Here is a 19058-nt window from a genome sequence, read left to right on the forward strand (position 1 = left end):
TACAGAGAACGCTACAAAGATACTCCTTGAGAAGAGCAACTCCAAGACACATAATTGTCAGATTCACCAAAGTTGAAATGAAGGAAAAAGTGTTAAGGGCAGCCAGAGAGAAAGGTCGGGTTACCCACAAAGGGAAGCCTATCAGACTAACAGCGGATCTCTTGGCAGAAACTCTACAAGCCAGAAGAGAGTGGAGGCCAATATTCAACATTCTTAAAGAAAAGTATTTACAACCCAGAATTTCATATCCAGCCAAACTAAGCTTCATAAGTGAAGGAGAAATAAAATCCTTTACAGACAAGCAAACACTGAGAGATTTTGTCACCACCAGGCCTGCCTTACAAGAGCTCCTGAAGGAAGCACTAAACATGGAAAGGAACAACCGGTACCAGCCACTGCAAAAAAAAAAAAGCCAAATTGTAAAGACCATCGATGCTAGGAAGAAACTGCATCAACTAATGGGCAAAATAACCAGCTAACATCAAAATGACAGGATCAAATTCGCACATAGCAATATTAACTTTTTTTTTTTTTTTTTTTTTTTTTTTTTTTTGAGACGGAGTCTCGCTCTGTCGCCCGGGCTGGAGTGCAGTGGCTGGATCTCAGCTCACTGCAAGCTCCGCCTCCCAGGTTTACGCCATTCTCCTGCCTCAGCCTCCCGAGTAGCTGGGACTACAGGCACCCGCCACCTCACCCGGCTAGTTTTTTGTATTTTTTAGTAGAGACGGGGTTTCACCATGTTAGCCAGGATGGTCTCGATCTTCTGACCTCATGATCCGCCCGTCTCGGCCTCCCAAAGCGCTGGGATTACAGGCTTGAGCCACTGCGCCCGGCCAGCAATATTAACCTTAAATGTAAGTGGGCTAAATGCTCCAATTAAAAGACACAGACTGGCAAATTGGATAAAGAGTCAAGGCCCATCAGTGTGCTGTATTCAGGAGACCCATCTCACGTGCAGAGACACACATAGGCTCAAAAGAAAGGGATGGAGGAAGATCTCTCAAGCAAATGGAAAACAAAACGAAACAAAAAAGCAGGGGTTGCAATCCTAGTCTCTGACAAAATAGACTTTAAACCAACAAAGATCAGAAGAGACAAAGAAGGCCATTACATAATGGTAAAGGGATCAATTCAACAGGAAGAGCTAACTATCCTAAATATATATGCAACCAATACAGGAGCACCCAGATTCATAAAGCAAGTCCTTAGAGACCTACAAAGAGACTTAGACTCCAACACAATAATAATGGGAGACTTTAACACCCCACTGTCAACATTAGACAGATCAACGAGACAGAAAGTTAACAAGGATATCCAGGAATTGAACTCAGCTCTGCACCAAGTGGACCTAATAGACATTTACAGAACTCTCCACCTCAAATCAACAGAATATACATTTCTTCTCAGCACCACATCACACTTATTCCAAAATTGACCACATAGTTGGAAGTAAAGCACTCCTCAGCAAATGTAAAAGAACAGAAATTATAACAAACTGTCTCTCAGACCACAGTGCAATCAAACTGGAACTCAGGATTAAGAAATTCACTTAAAACTACTCAATTACATGGAAACTGAACAACCTGCTCCTTAATGACTACTGGGTACATAACAAAATGAAGGCAGAAATAAAGATGTTCTTTGAAACCAATGAGAACAAAGACACAACATACCAGAATCTCTGGGACACATTTAAAGCAGTGTGTAGAGGGAAATTTATAGCACTAAATACCCACAAGAGAAAGGAGGAACGATCTAAAATTGACACCATAACATCACAATTAAAAGAACTAGAGAAGCAAGAGCAAACACATTCAAAAGCTAGTAGAAGGCAATAAATAACTAAGCTCAGAGCAGAACTGAAGGAGACAGAGACACAAAAACCCTTACAAAAAATCAATGAATCCAGGAGCTGGTTTTAGAAAAGATCAACAAAATTGATAGACCGCTAGCAAGACTAATAAAGATGAAAAGAGAGAAGAATCAAATAGACGCAATAAAAGATGATAAAGGGGATATCACCCCTGATTCCACAGAAATACAAACTACCATCAGATAATACTATAAACACCTCTATGTAAATAAACTAGATAATCTAGAAGAAATGGATAAATTCCTGGATGCATACACCCTCCCAAGACTAAACCAGGAAGAAGTTCAATCTCTGAATAGACCAATAACAGGCTCTGAAATTGAGGCAATAATTAATAGCCTACCAACCAAAAAAAGTCCAGGACCAGAAGGATTCACAGCTGAATTCTACCAGAGGTACAAAGAGGAGCTGGTACCATTCCTTCTGAAACTATTCCAATCAATAGAAAAAGAAAGAATCCTCCATAACTCATTTCATGAGGCCAGCATCATCCTGATACCAAAGCCTGGCAGAGACACAACAAAAAAAAGAGAATTTTAGACCCATATCCGTGATGAACATCAATGCAAAAATCCTCAATAAAATACTGGCAAACCGGATTCAGCAGCACATCAAAAAGCTTATCCACCATGATCAAGTGGGCTTCATCCCTGGGATGCAAGGCTGGTTCAACATATGCAAATCAATAAATGTAATCCATCATATAAACAGAACCAAAGACAAAAAACACATAATTATCTCAATAGATGCAGAAAAGGCCTTTGACAAAATTTAACAGCAGAAAAGGCCTTCGACAAAATTTAACAGCTCTTCATGCTAAAAACTCTCAATAAATTAGGTATTGATGGGATGTATCTCAAAATAATAAGAGCTGTTTATGACAAACCCACAGCCAATATCATACTGAATGGGCAAAAACTGGAAGCATTCCCTTTGAAAACTAGCAGAAGACAGGGATGCCCTCTCTCACCACTCCTATTCAACATAGTGTTGGAAGTTCTGGCCAGGGCAACAGGCAGGAGAAAGAAATAATAGGTATTCAATTAGGAAAAGAGGAAGTCAAATTGTCCCTGTTTGCAGATGACATGATTGTATATTTAGGAAACCCCATTGTCTCAGCCCAAAATCTCCTTAAGCTGATAAGCAACTTCGGCAAAGTCTCAGGATACAAAATCAATGTGCAAAAATCACAAGCATTCCTATACACCAATAACAGACAAACAGAGAGTCAAATCATGAGTGAACTCCCATTCACAATTGCTTCAAAGAGAATAAAATACCTAGGAATCTAACTTACAGGGGATGTGAAGGACCTTTTCAGGGAGAATTACAAACCATTGTTAAACAAAATAAAAAAGGACACAAACAAATGGAAGAACATTCCATGCTCATGGATAGGAAGAATCAATATCGTGAAAATGGCCATATTGCCCAAGGTAATTTATAGATTCAATGCCATACCCATCAAGCTACCAATGACTTTCTTCACAGAATTGGAAAAAACTACTTTAAAGTTCATATGGAACCAAAAAAGAGCCCTCATTGCCAAGACAATCCTAAGCAAAAAGAACAAAGCAGGAGGCATCATGCTACCTGATTTCAAACTATACTGCAAGGCTATAGTAACCAAAACAGCATGGTACTGGTACCAAAACAAACAGAGATAAAGACCAACGGAACAGAACGGAGGCCTCAGAAATAATGCCACACATCTACAACCATGTGATCTCTGACAAACCTGACAAAAACAAGAAAAGGGGAAAGGATTCCCTACTTAATAAATGGTGCTGGGAAAGCTGGCTAGCCATGTAGAAAGCTGAAACTGGATCCTTTCCTTACTCCTTATACAAAATTAATTCAAGATGGATTAAAGACTTAAAGTCAGACCTAAAACCATAAAAACCCTAGAAGAAAACCTAGGCAATATCATTCAGGACATAGGCATGGGCAAGGACGTCATGTCTAAAACACCAAAAGCAACGGCAACAAAAGCCAAAATTGAGAAATGAGATCTAATTCAATAAAGAGCTTCTGCACAGCAAAAGAAACTACCATCAGAGTGAACAGGCAACCTACAGAATGGGAGAAAATTTTTGCAATCTATGCATCTGACGAAGTGCTAATATCTCAAATCTACAAAGAACTTAAATAAATTTACAAGAAAAAGATCAAACGACCCCATCAAAAAGTGGGTGAAGGATATGAACAGACACTTCTCAAATGAAGACATTTATGCAGCCAACAGACACACAAAAAAATGCTCATCATCACTGGCCATCAGAGAAATGCAAATCAAAACCACAATGAGATACCATCTCACACCAGTTAGAATGGCAATGATTAAAAAGACAGGAAACAACAGGTGCTGGAGAGGATGTGGAGAAATAGGAACACTTTTACACTGTTGGTGGGAGTGTAAACTAGTTCAAACATTGTGGAAGACAGTGTGGCAATTCATCAAGGATCTAGATCTATAAATACCATTTGAGCCAACCATCCTGTTACTGGGTATATACCCAAAGGATTATAAATCATGCTGCTATAAAGACACACGCACATGTATGTTTATTGTGGCACTATTCACAATAGCAAATACTTGGAACCAACCCAAATGTCCATCAATGATAGACTGGATTAAGAAAATGTGGCACATATACTTCATGGAATACTATGGAGCCATAAAAAAGGATGAGTTCACGTTCTTTATAGGGACATGGATGAAGCTAGAAACCATCATTCTGAGCAAACTATTGCAAGGACAAAAAACCAAACACTGTATGTTCTCACTCATAGGCGGGAATTTAAAATGAGAACAGTAGGACACAGGGTGGGGCACACTACACTCTGGGGCCTGTTGTGGGTTTGGGGGAGGGGCGAGGGATAGCATTAGGAGATACACCTAATGTAAATGACGAGTTAATGGGTGCAGCACACCAACATGGCACATGTATACATATGTAACAAACCTGCACGTTGTGCACCTGTACCCTAGAACATAAAGTACAAAAAAAAAAAAAAAAAAAAAAAAAAACTAGAACATTGCCAGCACTCTAGAAGCTGTCTCTCCCCTACCTCCATCATAACCCCTTCACCATCTTCAAAACTCTCCACCCAGAGGTGACTTCTACCATGTCTTCTAACACAGGAGGCTGGTTTTGCCTGTGTTTGAACCTTACGTACAGGTATATTAAATTCTAGATTAATTATAGATTATGTCTTCTTTTGTGTCTGACTTCCTTTGCTCAAAATTTTTGTTGTGAGAGTCAACCACATTGAGTGCACAATAACTCATTCATTCTTATTGCTGTATAATATTTTATTATATAATTATACCACTACTTATTTATCCATACTATTTTTGCATCATTTCCAGTTTGGACTATTATGACTAGCATAGAGCTGCTATGAGCATTCTTGCACTATCTTTAGGTGGATATATATATGTATTTCTGTTATGTTTCAACCTAGGAGTGGTATTGTGGGGTTAATATTCTGGAGTGGTGGTGCTGTTACCTGCAAGAAGTCCAGGTGGGCTCTGCAGTCCTCAGTTTTTATCTTCTTGGGAGAAAGAACCTGGCCAAGAGAGAGAAGTAGATTTAAGGCAGAAATGAGAGTTTACTGAAACAAAGAAGAGTACGCTTGGAAGAAACCAAGTAGGCAACTCAAAAGATTGAGTTCCTCACCTGATCATTGGCTCAGGAGTCGTATAGATTTACTATTTCCTGTGTTCCCTGCTCCCACGTCTCTTCTCCTTGTCCCTCCCTCTGGGTGGGCTGTTGGCTAATCACCACATGTGCGGTGTCTTGCCAGTATCTGGGAGGGGCTACATGTGCCCTTCGGTGGTTGAAGTTATGCACATGCTCTCTTAGTGCAATTTCCCTTACCAGTCTAGTGCCCCAGAAAAAGGTCATATTGTGTCAAACTCTGTCATTTTGCCCCTTACTGTACATGCCTGGACATGCCCCCAGAGGAAGGGCAAACTCCACCATTTTGTCCCTTACTGAGCATGCCTGGACATGTCTCCAGAGGAAGGTGCTCCACCATTTTGAGTTCTTATCAGTAAGTTGTTGCCCACAAGTCAAGAAGTCTCCTGTTTGTTAGGAAACTTTCCGCTTCCTGTTACCAGTCACCTGACAATCACTGGACAGTCGCCTGACATTCTTTAAGGCCCTATCCTATCCTGCTCATATCTGCCTGTCTACGTACTCTAACAGTAGCAATTTACACTCTCATCAGTAATGTATGAGAGTTCCAGTTGCTCCACATCCTTGCCACTCTCTTGGTATTATTGCCACCATCTTTCTTTTTACTCAGAGGTTGCTAAAGAACCTGGGAACCAGGAGCCTCGGTTTTAAGTCAAGAAAAACAGAAGTTGTACTTGGATGATTGAATAGAGTTGCCACATGTAGGAAAAAAACAACAACAACAAACAACCACAGACTATTCAGTTAAATTTGAATAAGTATGTCCCATGCAATATTTAAGGCATACTAAAAAATTATTCATCATTTATCTGAAATTCAAATTTAACTGGCATCCTGTATTTTTATCTGGAAACTCCACTGGGTGGGTATGGGGAATGTCTTTGTGATTGATGCTGTAACAGTAAATAACTGTTCCCCACATGTCTATGGGAATGGAGCATGGTAGAGAGGAAGCAAAAACAATGGAACTTTTGTAGGTTGTGCAGGAAGCCTTCCTCCCAACCCCCAGATGGAGGCCAAAGGACACTAACAGTAGCAGTGATCTATCCAATCTCTAGCTAAAGTCTTAAAAGAGCATTTCCTCTGGGAATACACAATTGTTTATTCATGGATAAAGGAAGAAAAATGGAAATCTCTTGAGAAGTTTTTCCTGCCAGCTTCCATATTAAGCAGCCTTATGTATGCTTTCAGATTGCCTTACGACCATTTTTTCTTCTTTTTTTTTTGAGACAAGGCCTCACTCTGTTGCCCAGGCTGGAGTGCAGTGGCACAATCTCAGCTCACTGCAACCTCCGTTTCCCGAGTTCAAGCGATTCTCCTGCCTCTGCCTCTTGAGTAGCTGGGATTACAGGCGCCCGCCACCACGTCCAGCTAATTTTGTTTTTTTTTTTTTTGTATTTTTAATAGAGATGGGGTTTCACCATATTGGCCAGGCTGGTCTTGAACTCCTGACCTCAGGTGATCCGCCTGCCTCGGCCTCCTAAAGTGCTATGATTACAGGCGTGAGCCACACATCTGGCCCTAAAGTCTTAAAAGAGCATTTCCCCGGGGAACACACAAATTGTTTATTCATGGATAAAAGAAGAAAAACTGAAATTTCCCCTGGGAACACACAATTGTTTATTCATGGATAAAGGAAGAAAAACTGAAACAGGTTTCTCCTGCCAGATTCCATGTTAAGCAGCCTTATGTGTGCTATCAGATTCTAGCCTTGTGACCATTTTTTCCTTTTTTTTGAGATAAAGTCTTGCTCTGTCACCCAGGCTGGAGTACACTGGTGCGATTTCAGCTCATTGCAACTGCTGTCTCCTGGGTTCAAGTGGTTCTCCTGCCTCAGCTTCCCGAGTAGCTGAGATTACAGGCATGCACCACTGCACCCAGCTAATTTTTTGTATTTTTAGTAGAGATGGGTTTTCACCATGTTGGCCAGACTGGTCTTGAACTCCTGACCTCAGGTGATCTACCCGCCTTGGCCTCCCAAAGTGCCGGAATTACAGGCTTTAGCCACCAGGCCTGGCTCTTCTATTCTGAAGTTCAAAACTTGGAAAACTTAAGCAGCTATGTCAGGCTCAAGGTCAGGTGAGCTATAGTCAAAGACTGTGCTCTTCCATTCTACCAAGTCCCCTGTCTTTTGGAAGGAGTTTTATTCTCAGCAGTTACTATTTATTGACTACCCGCGGTTTTGCACTGGGCTCTGTTTCTCTGAGCCAACCTGAGCTATCCGGATGGGATCGGGTAAAACAGCTGCGTAACAATCTCCTTGGCATTCCAGGGCTCTTAATTCCCCCTATTTCCAACTCCTCCCTTGCCCTCTCTATGCCTCCTTCTGGCATTCAGTCACCTACCAAATAATTCCATGGGTCGCATCAACCCACCAGCCCCTCATTAGAGATTAACCTAATTTCTGGAACAAGAGAGTAAAATAAAGTCAATGGAGAAGGCCCTACCTTTTGTTACCTGTGTTAGGCCATAGCCGGGGAAAGGATCCCTTCTTCTGTATACATTGAGAGTGGAGAAAGGTTAGTCTCAAACCAGTAATTAGCTTCTGGACTCCTATATCTCCTGCAGCCTCCCAGATCCCTTCAGATCTGCTCCTTTCAAGGATCTCCCTTGTTCTTGAGCTTCTTCAGAAGCCAGAAACCCCACAGTAAGCCCTTTAGTCCTGCAACTGGGTGTGTATTTAGGGCCAATTCCCTCCCCTACTCCCGCAGAACCTCTGGGTCTCCCAGAATTTATAAGTCTCTGCATCAGGATAAGATTCTGCCTCATCTACCAGTGGTGTCGTTTCTGAAATTTTAGCCAAAAGAATGAAAACTCTCAGTTATAAGGAAATTTAAAAATGACTATGTGTAGTTGAAGATATGAAATTTCCTAATTTAAGCTAAACAATTTATATAAACAAAGTGTGCTCCAAAACATTTTTCTTCATGTTAAAAATGGTGCTCATTCTTGATAATGCTTAAATTTGGAGCCCTCTCAGGAGTATTTGTGTTTTTGATAGCATAAGGCTGGGAAATTTTCTGACACTGGCAAAGTTTAGTTATCCTCCTTTCATCAAGGAAGTCAAAGGGACTTGGCTCACTGAAACATTTAATTTGGGGTGAGTGGAAGAGATAAAAAGCAGATGGTAAACTGGGTCTATCGATGCCTCCATTGTCTTCCACCATTAACCTCTCTGGTAACCAAGTTTATTAAGCTTCTTCTCTACTTTTATCCTATAATTTATTAAACTGGTGTCAGGCATACATGGTTCTAGAGGAAGACTGCCCTTTCACACCCAGACCCTCTATGCATGCCCTCTGAAGCTCTTCACAATATGACCTACCCTATTTCTCCAGTCCTTTTGATTTCTACTTCCATAAATTATCCCATCACCACTCAGCAAGCAGCCCCTCTATATCTGTTCCTGCTGTCAGTTACGGTCTCCTGTCTTCCTCTTTACCTGTTAACATCCCATCTCTAGTGCCCCTCCACCAGGAAGCCATTTCTAACCTTCCATGTTGGATTTCCCTTTCCATCCTCTGAACTTGCAAACCCCTTTCCAGATGTGGTAGAGAGCCCTCTGGTCTGGGGCTTGGGACACTAGGGATGTCATTATTGCACTGATATTAAAAATCTACAGGAATCCATACTAATAGCAGACATGAGATTTAGATACATGTAGTCTAAGCATGTACACCTTTTCTTTTGACTTATTTGTCGGTTTTTTTTTGAGGACAGGTAACTGGACCTCAGTCATCTTTGTGTCCCCTAAAGATAGTGGCCTACACATAGCCTAGAAAATAGTAGGTGCTCAACACCATTTTATTTATTTATACCAGTGGTTTTCAACCACATGAGTGATTTGCACCTCCCACCCGCCCTGCCCACTCCCCACTCCAACCACCTGTCCGAGACATTTGACAATGTCTGGTAACAGTTTTGGTTTCCACAACTCAGGGAGATGGCAGAGAATTGCTACTGGCATCTAGTGGGTAGAGGCTGGGAAAGCTGCTAAGCATCCTACAATGCACAAGACAGGCCCTGCCTTCCCTAACTCTCAACAAGAAGTTATTCGGCCCAATGGTGGCGAGGCTGAGAAACTCTGATTTATACCCTTGATGTTAAGAAGATTTGAGCTATTTACAAACTCACATGTACGATGAGATACCAAATGCAAAATGAAGAAATCAGGCACAGGACAAATAAAGCCTGGAGCAAGTTTAGTGCATGCTTTAAGGTTCCTATACAATGCTAGACATCACTGCACATTAGACCCTGAGCTTCTGATCAGGCAAAGCAAAGAGGGAACACAAATATTTAGGAGACTGGCCATGTCCATAAAAGACAAACAAATTGAAGCCTAGAGAAGTTTCTCATCAAAATGGAGGTGATGCATGAAAAAGAGTGATCCAAGCCTTTAACAGTAGTTCTATAATAACTAGAACAGACTTTCCTAATGTAGACTTAAAGAGTATGGAGGGATTAGAGTATGAGCACTGAAAGTAACGTATAAGAAGCTAAAATGATCCCATCCAAGTACTTATCCGTCTGATAATCTGAGATAATTCAAGATTAAAAATCAGATTTTGGCCGGGCGCGGTGGCTCAAGCCTGTAATCCCAGCACTTTGGGAGGCCGAGACGGGTGGATCGCGAGGTCAGGAGATCGAGACCAACCTAGCTAACACGGCGAAACCCCGTCTCTACTAAAAATACAAAAAACTAGCCGGGCGAGTTGGCGGGCGCCTGTAGTCCCAGCTACTTGGGAGGCTGAGGCAGGAGAATGGCGTAAACCCGGGAGGCGGAGCTTGCAGTGAGCTGAGATCCGGCCACTGCATTCCAGCCTGGGCAACAGAGCGAGACTCCGTCTCAAAAAAAAAAAAAAAAAAAAATCAGATTAAAAAAAATTTTTTTGAAACAGAGTCTTGCTCTGTCATCCAGGCTGGAGTGCAGCGGTGCCATCTCAGCTCACTGCAAACTCCACCTCCTGGGTTCAAGCAATTCTCGTGCCTCAACCTCCCGAGTAGCGGAATTACAGGCATGTGCCACCACGCCTGGCTAATTTTTGTATTTTTAGTAGAGATTGGATTTCACCATGTTGGCCAGGCTGGTCTCTAACACCTGACCTCAAGTGATCCGCCTGCCTCGGCCTCCCAAAGTGCTGGGATTACAGGTGTGAGCCACAGAACTTGGCCTAAAGGTTGTTTAGAGAAGTACAAGGGGGCATGTTCCTTCGTAATTCTCCATAAATAGCATTTTTACCAGCTGTTTATGAGGTTTGGTAAGAATTGGGCAGTGGTGAGACTGAATTAAAAGTCTGGCAAGACCTTGAGTTCAGATTCCCAGCTCGAGCTGCTTATCCATGAGAAGAGGTATGCAGATGGAAAGGCATATAATGTATTGTATTGTTATAAAATGTATATTGTTATAAAAATTAAGGAATGGAATGGGGACACACAGCTGAATAGAAAACCACCCTAGTGTAGCCTGGAAGTGAGCTCAGGGCATCTACCTATGGGAAAGTTTGTTTCCCTCAGAAACCACCTCTGGGACTGCTTCAGCAAGTGACCATATGGCTGATAAAAGTCCCCAGGTTCTGTACCACAGAGCCTGGAAAACTTTTGTAGTAGGTATTACCACCCTCTCCCATGGTAATAAAAGAATGTAAAATACACCTACAGAGTCGAATTTTAAGTACAGAAAGTCCCTCAACTTATATGGGGTGATATCCAGATAAACTCATTGTAAGTAAAAAAAAAAATTATTAAATTGGAAATGCATTTAGTACCCGAATAAATTCATCAAGAAGTTGAAAAATTGTAAGTGGAATTATTGTAAGTTAGGGAATGTCTGTAATGTAACTTCCTAGTCAATGCTATAAAGACAAAAGAATTGCAGTATGGAACCTTAGATATCGTAATAAGTTGATCTTCTAAAAATACTAACAATTGGCCCTATTCTGATTCTGAACCATTTGGTCTGGTTGGAGAGATTGAGTGAGTGATCTGGAATTGGTGTTTTTAAGGCTTCCCAGGTAATTACAAAGTGCAGCCAGGGTTGAGAACCACTACATTAAAGGAAATGATGATTTTTGAGTATTGAATTAGTCTATCCTGAGTCTTTTCTACAATAATAAAATACATTTCCTCCCAATTTCAAACTTCGCCTACCACTTAAATTTTCTCCCAAAACCATGCATAATTAAAAAAATTAAGCCAAAGGAAACACTCATTCTATGGCACAGACTGAGGTGTTGCTTGATTCTAAAAATGAATGAAGGAATGAATGAATAATATGCTCAATGAAGAAAATCTGAAAATTACAAAAGTATCAAAACAAAAATCTCTAGCAATTCCACCGTACAAAGCTTAACTACTTGTGACATTTTCAATGTATGTCTTTCCATTTAGTCCATTAATACAGTCATTAGTGTGCAGGACCAGTTTTTAATGAGGATATTCCCAACTGAGGGAATAAAACCATTTCTCCTGCGATGTGGAGAAGGCTGCTTTCCTTTCTGTTTGTTTTACGTGGAGAGCAAGCATTCATCTCTTTTAAAACTGGCATCCAATTATGCTGTAGCTCAGAATTACCTAATTAGTTGAGATGCCCCTACCATAACTCTTGAGTTGGTGTGAAAGGGTAGAGTCTATCTAAAAAAGTCAAGAACTTGAGTTCATCCCAAGGGCTGAAATACTATTGGTTTAATGAATAAATCTTTGAGTTACCTTCAAAGTCCCAATTTATATGCAGATATCCTAAAAGCCCTCAGCTAAAATCAGATTTCCTACCTAGGCAATGACTTATTTCCTCAGACTCATGTTTTGCCTTTATTCTGTTTCTTCACATCTGTCTTGGAACTATTTGTCTCCAATAGGAGCTCAGCAGAGAGGAATCCCAGAAGCAGAAGAGGGTACCTATCAGCCCCCTGGATTTGCAGAGGGCTCAGCTCTAACCATACTTAGCATATCTGGTATCTGCCCATGTTCACAGAATAGTCCTTTAGATGTCTCACATTTAACATCTTGGCTAAAAAAGGCAGAAGACCTGTAAAGTGCAGCACTGTATTTTAAGTCTCGCTGTGACTCAAATGTGAATTGGAATTGCCTGTTCTTCAAATCATGTGGGCTGAAGATCACTTAGCTGGTCAGAATCCAGCTAACAGCTGCATTCACTTTGGTATAAAATGACTCAAAGGGACTTGGTTGGCCAGGCACAGTGGCTCACACCAGTAATTCCAGCAATTTGGGAGGCTGGGGTGGGAGTATTGCTTGAGCCAAGGATATTCAAGACCAGCCTGGGCAAGATGGCATCATCTCTAAATAAATAAATAAATAATTTTTTAGAAAGGAACTTGGTCATTTTTTTTTCTTTTCCCTTCTTTTGTATTTATTTATTTATTTATTTCGAGATGGAGTCTCTCTCTGTCCCCCAGGCTGGAGTGCTGTGGCGCAATCTCGGCTCACTGCAAGCTCTGCCTCCCAGGTTCACGCCATTCTCCTGCCTCAGCCTCCCAAGTAGCTAAGACTACAGGCACCCACCACCACACCCGGCTAATTTTTTGTGTTTTTAGTAGAGATGGGGTTTCACTGTGTTAGCCAGGGTTGTCTCGATCTCCTGACCTCGTGATCTGCCTGCCTCAGCCTCCCAAAGTGCTGGGATTACAGGCGTGAGCCACTGCGCCCTGCCTTCTGTTTCTTTTTTTAACTTTTTCAGTGAACAGTCGACTTTGTTAAATTATTTTAAATTTTGTTTTCTTGTGGAAAGGGGGAAGGGTTCCTTACAAAATGCTAACAACTTGTACTAAGGATGGAAGTCAAGAGAGCTAAGATAGCCTCAGCCGTGAAACTGATGGTAAAAACTTACAGAATGTTGACTTTGGGTGGTGTCTATAATCTATAACTTTAACAAGTCCCATCTAATATTTTATAAGAAGACTACAAAACTGTTCAATGAGTGCTCTAGCCAGTATAAATGGATCTCGAAACTTCAGTCAACATGCAATTATCTTGTGGCCGTGAAACAGTTAGATGTTGATACATTTCATTCAGGAAAAAGGCAGCATCCTAGGCAAACACTTGATTATGAAATATTTCTTTTTCCCAAAAGCCTCCAGATGCATTCTTCCCAAACATGGTGTATGCACTAAGGGACAGCCATTAAGTGGCTTTGTCTCTGACTTCACTGCCCTACGTTTGTCTCTGTCTTCATTCCCCCAAGGAAAACCTGTGTGTTTCCATGCAGTGTTACATGCTAACTGCTCAATACAACTGATGGTCACTACTCAAGTGTTTGCCCAGTCCTCAGGGATTCCTCTGAGTTTTTTTTTTTTTTTTTTTTGAGGCGGAGTCTCGCTCTGTCGCCTGGACTGGAGTGCAGTGGCCAGATCTCAGCTCACTGCAAGCTCCGCCTCCCGGGTTTACGCCATTCTCCTGCCTCAGCCTCCCGAGTAGCTGGGACTACAGGCGCCCGCCACCTCGCCCAGCTAGTTTTTGTATTTTTAGTAGAGACAGGGTTTCACCATGTTAGCCAGGATGGTCTCGATCTCCTGACCTCGTGATCCGCCCGTCTCGGCCTCCCAAAGTGCTGGGATTACAGGCTTGAGCCACCGCGCCCGGCTCCTCTGAGTTTTATGAATACCTTCAAGTGCTCTTAGCGTTGTTCTTAGGGTTGGATTTCCCAGGTAATGGAAGCACAGCCTTAGGACACTCATAACGCTAGGGCAACAAAATAAAATAAAAATGTGGAAAAATATGTAGCTCCTCCTACCTCAAGTAAATGTCGTCTTTAAGGAAAGTAATCACAATTACATTGGACTTCTTTACACTTATTTACATATGTGTATAGATTTACATATCTATACCATGTGGAAATGACATATTACATATGTATATAGATTTACATATCTATACCACATGGAAGGCTATAGATGGGTAGCACGTCACACACTGTTCAGTGTGTTTAAGGCCTCTAAAGACATTTGCTTGGTCCTGGTTATATTTTAAGGTCAGTTGTTTTCAGGTCTCTTCCCACTACCCGAGTCTGAGCTCCACAGGTGCCGGTCAGTCATCTTTTAATTCTGCCACAGCACCTGGAGCACAGTAGCAGCTCAATGAGCATTTTTAAAAAAAATAAGTGAATGAACAAATGTTTGAAGACAGAACTGTGAGTCTCACATACACAATTTAGGGGTCTCTATTCTAGACAACTAGACATCACAGAAATATTACCTCCCAACGCCTGTCCACTTCCCCTAATCAACCATCTTTAAGTGATGTGTTTGCCTTAAAGACTAGGAAGAGGGAGACAAAAAAAAAAAAAAAAAAAAAAAGCTTCCCTTTTCCCCTTTCCTTAAATCATGCAAATGAGAAAGGCTAATCCTTCCTGCTAGAGTGAAAATACAGAAAGCTGCTTTAGTGATTGTTAGGGACAAGCTGCCGCAGGAACCCCCCCAACCTCCCCTTACCCTGAATGCTCTGCACCTGCATACTTAAACACTTATCTAGGTGCCACAGCAAAGTTACCAGACATGCTAAGTGGAGCAAACCCTAATTACAGCCATTTGGGCAGCACCGGGGAAGTCATGGGAAACGTGAACAAACCTTAGTTACACATTATTGTAAATTCCTGTTTTTCATCTAAGTGCTGCCTTAAAAGTAAGGGGATGTTGTGTTATAAGTCTATTACAAGCTGATAAACTACCTTTGTGTCTGTTACAAACGAATAGATTCTCTGGGCGGTAAAGATAACCAACAACCCCAGATGCGGTTATACCCAGAAACTCCCTTAAGCCTCTCTTGACCCCATATAAGCCCCTCATTCCGTGAGCTCAGGGCTGCCTCCTCTGACTGTTAGGGAGCAGCCCGGCAGGTTAATAAACTTGCTTGCCTGACTTTAGGTCTACTCATCCTTTCTCTCGACTAGCCTTACAGTAATATTGCCAGTAATAATAAGGCTACAAATCAGCTAAGAAAACAAGTGGCCAGATGGTAATGATTTAAAAACTGTGTTTGTTATATAAAAACATATATAGATTTAACTTCTGACAATAAAATAGTAATAAACTTCAAAATGACTGAAACAGAAATTATGCCTCCTCCCAGCAAAACTAATGCCAGTAGCAAATCTTGAAACCAATTACAAAATAAGTTTATAAAATAAACTTTCTAGAGGGAATTTGTAATGTTCTGTTTAAATACACCACTCTTACTGGTGATACAATGATTTCTTCTTTAATGATTAAAAAAATTGTCTCTTAGAGAAAAAAATGGATCTTGTAGTAGCACTTTTTAAAGAAAAAGTCATGATACTCACAGGTTGTGGCCGTGAAACAGTTAGATGTTGATACATTTCATTCAGGAAAAAGGCAGCATCCTAGGCAAACACTTGATTATGAAATATTTCTTTTTCCCTAGAGCCTCCAGATGCATTCTTCCCAAACATGGTATATGCACTAAGGGGACAGCCATTAAGTGGCTTTGTCTCTGACTTCACTGCCCTACGTTTGTCTCTGTCTTCATTCTCCCAAGGAAAACCTGTGTGTTTCCACGCAGTGTTACATGCTAACTACTGCCAAATTTAATTTAAAAGACAATTCATGCTTTCGGCCGGAACCGCCATCTTCCAGTAATTCGCCAAAATGACGAACACAAAGGGAAAGAGGAGAGGCACCCGATATATGTTCTCTAGGCCTTTTAGAAAACATGGAGTTGTTCCTTTGGCCACGTATATGCGAATCTATAAGAAAGGTGATATTGTAGACATCAAGGGAATGGGTACTGTTCAAAAAGGAATGCCCCACAAGTGTTACCATGGCAAAACTGGGAGAGTCTACAACGTTACCCAGCATGCTGTTGGCATTGTTGTAAACAAACAAGTTAAGGGCAAGATTCTTGCCAAGAGAATTAATGTGCGTATTGAGCACATTAAGCACTCTAAGAGCCGAGATAGCTTCCTGAAACACGTGAAGGAAAATGATCAGAAAAAGAAAGAAGCCAAAGAGAAAGGTACCTGGGTTCAGCTGAAGCGCCAGCCTGCTCCACCCAGAGAAGCACACTTTGTGAGGACCAATGGGAAGGAGCCTGAGCTGCTGGAACCTATTCCCTATGAATTCATGGCATAATAGGTGTTAAAAAAATAAATAAATAAAAGACCTCTGGGCTGAAAAAAAAAATAAATGAATAAAAAATAAAAAAATAAAAGACAATTCATGTTGCAGACCTGTGGGTTTTTAAAAGATTCACCTAGGGAAATAATTAACACCTAGCACTCAATTCTCCCTTGGCTGTGTTAGTTACATAGTAAAATTTTACTTGCATCATAGTATATTACTTTGTTTAAATAATTTTTTTCTCCTGAAAGAGGATGGGAAAGACAACAGTTTTGCAACACTGCCATATAGTCTGTATTGCAAAATATACTCATCACACTCAGGTTAACAGAGGACCACCAGAACCTAGGACAAGAGAAGCTTAGCAGAACACTGAATGACTGTGTTGCAGCTGCAACTAAAAAAAATTTTTTTTTCCTGGGATTTGCCACCCCAGGGGTCAATGTTTTTCTATTTAAAAAGAGTAGATTCAGTATTTTATCTTGCTGTATTTATTTTATGTGACATTTGCCTGACAACATTGTTCTCTTAGACAGCATGATTTACTTATGATTGGGCAAGAACTCACAAAGTCTAATGCTTATTGATTGAGGGTTTCTAGAACTGATTTACTTCCTGAGGTATTTAAAGGTCTTGTAATGTGCTTAGATGCAAGAATTAAGCAGCTGGTCTTGGGTCTCAGAAACGCTAGAGATATTCAAACTTCCTTCTTGCCAGTATGGAGACAGAAAGGTGTGATACCCTTCCTCATCCATCATAACAGTCCTGTAACAAAAGACAGGTTAACAAGAGAAAAGCACAACAAATTTATTTAATCAAAGTTTTTCGTGATACAAGTGATATGGCTTCGATGAGAGGAGGAACACCAGGACACCATGTTTCTTGGTTCTCATCCTGGTTTAGATAAAATGACACGGACACACATGGAGAGGTTTTAAGGAGCAGAGAGTTTAATAGGCAAGAAGAGAGAAAACAGAAGAAAGAAGCTCCCCTTTATAAAGACAGAGGGAAGGGGACTCCAAAGCTGAAGGAAGAGGTCGCCAAGTGTGGCAGATACCAGCCAGGTATATATGCAGAGGCTGCAGGAGGCGGTGTCTGATTTGCATAGGGATTGGTTTGCCCAGACATGTTATTTGTGTAGCCCATTAAAAAGCTGGCCCTCCCTCCCTAGCTGTTTTGTTTTGTTTTGTTTTAATTGAGATGGAGTATCATTCTGTCACCAGGCTGGAGTGCAATGGGGCAATCTCGGCTCACTGCAACCTCCACCTCCCAGATTCAAGCGATTCTCCTGTCTCAGCCTCCCAAGTAGTTGGGACTACAGGTGTGGGCCACAACCCATCAGGTAATTTTTGTATTTTTAGTAAAGATGGGGTTTCACCATGTTGGCCAGGATGATCTTGATCCCTTGACCTCATGATCGGCCCATTTCAGCCTCCCAAAGTGCTGGAATTACAGGTGTGAGTCACCACTGAGCCTGGCCCACCCTAGGCTTTTAATATGCAAATGCATGGTGCCATGATGTTCTACACACGTGGGGATATGTGGGGGCAGCCATGTTGCCAGGAAAATGTGGGGAAAGGGCAAGAAGGAATGGGAATCACCATGTTTGGGTGGACCCAGTTTCTAATGATCTGCATTTGCATATCAAATGTTGCCAGCCTGGCTTTAAGAGTCCCCAGCTGGGACTTTACAAGACACTTTTCTGGAGGTGCTTTAAAAAGACAAAACTTCCCAAGGACCCTGTTTCCTATCTGCCTAAAATAATTTCTTAATAACTCCTACAACACAAGGGTCTTCAGAAATGAAGACCTAATGACCCAAGGAAAACTGTCTGTTTTTAACTTAGGTTCAATGAAGAATGCACAGTCATGTAGAAATGTGATTAGACAAAAAGGGTATGATTGAATGGTAATAGACTGAGGGGAAAACCCAGCAAGGCCTGTTTGTTCAGATTCTTCTTGGCCTCTTTGTGTAACATTTCTTCCTCCTGGGTATGGGAAGCACCCCTCTGAAATGAGGGTCTTGAAGGGAGATGGGAGAGGGCTTTCTAGTTTTTATGACTTGCTTCAGAGAAAAAAGAGAGATGAAAGGCCTTCCTTCTAAGGTCTTCCAATCTCCTTTACTTCAAAGTACCCAGCATACCAAAGTGCCATACTTTGGGGTCTCATGTTTTCAGCTGAATTCTGGAGGTACCAGGCAGGGAGAAAGAATTGTTTCCATTCTTCTGTTACTGGGCAGTCCCTGTTCTCAGAGCTCCCAAGATGGTGGTGGGCTGCTTCCAAGATGGCGGCAAGCCTCTTGTTCTCTGACCTGGGGTTCTTGGCCTCATGGATTCCAAGGAATGGAATCTTGGGCCATGCAGTGAGTGTTACAGCTCTATCAGAAGCCATG

General features: G+C 41.5%; 1 protein-coding gene across 1 annotated transcript; it reads left to right on the top strand.

The window, feature by feature from the left end:
• The first annotated feature begins 16162 nt into the window (after positions 1-16162).
• Positions 16163-16719, top strand: LOC104658831 (60S ribosomal protein L21). Its single transcript, XM_010358952.2, has one exon. The coding sequence runs from the start codon at positions 16197-16199 to the stop codon at positions 16677-16679; it is 483 nt and encodes a 160-aa protein (XP_010357254.2). The 5' UTR covers positions 16163-16196; the 3' UTR covers positions 16680-16719.
• Positions 16720-19058: the final 2339 nt, after the last annotated feature.

The sequence above is a fragment of the Rhinopithecus roxellana genome, chromosome 2 (assembly GCF_007565055.1).
Source record: "Rhinopithecus roxellana isolate Shanxi Qingling chromosome 2, ASM756505v1, whole genome shotgun sequence".
Lineage (NCBI taxonomy): Eukaryota > Metazoa > Chordata > Mammalia > Primates > Cercopithecidae > Rhinopithecus > Rhinopithecus roxellana.

What these genes read in the sequence shown, in the direction of transcription:
- LOC104658831 (XM_010358952.2), top strand. Translation starts at nt 16,197, where the DNA reads ATGACGAACACAAAGGGAAAGAGGAGAGGCACCCGATATATGTTCTCT.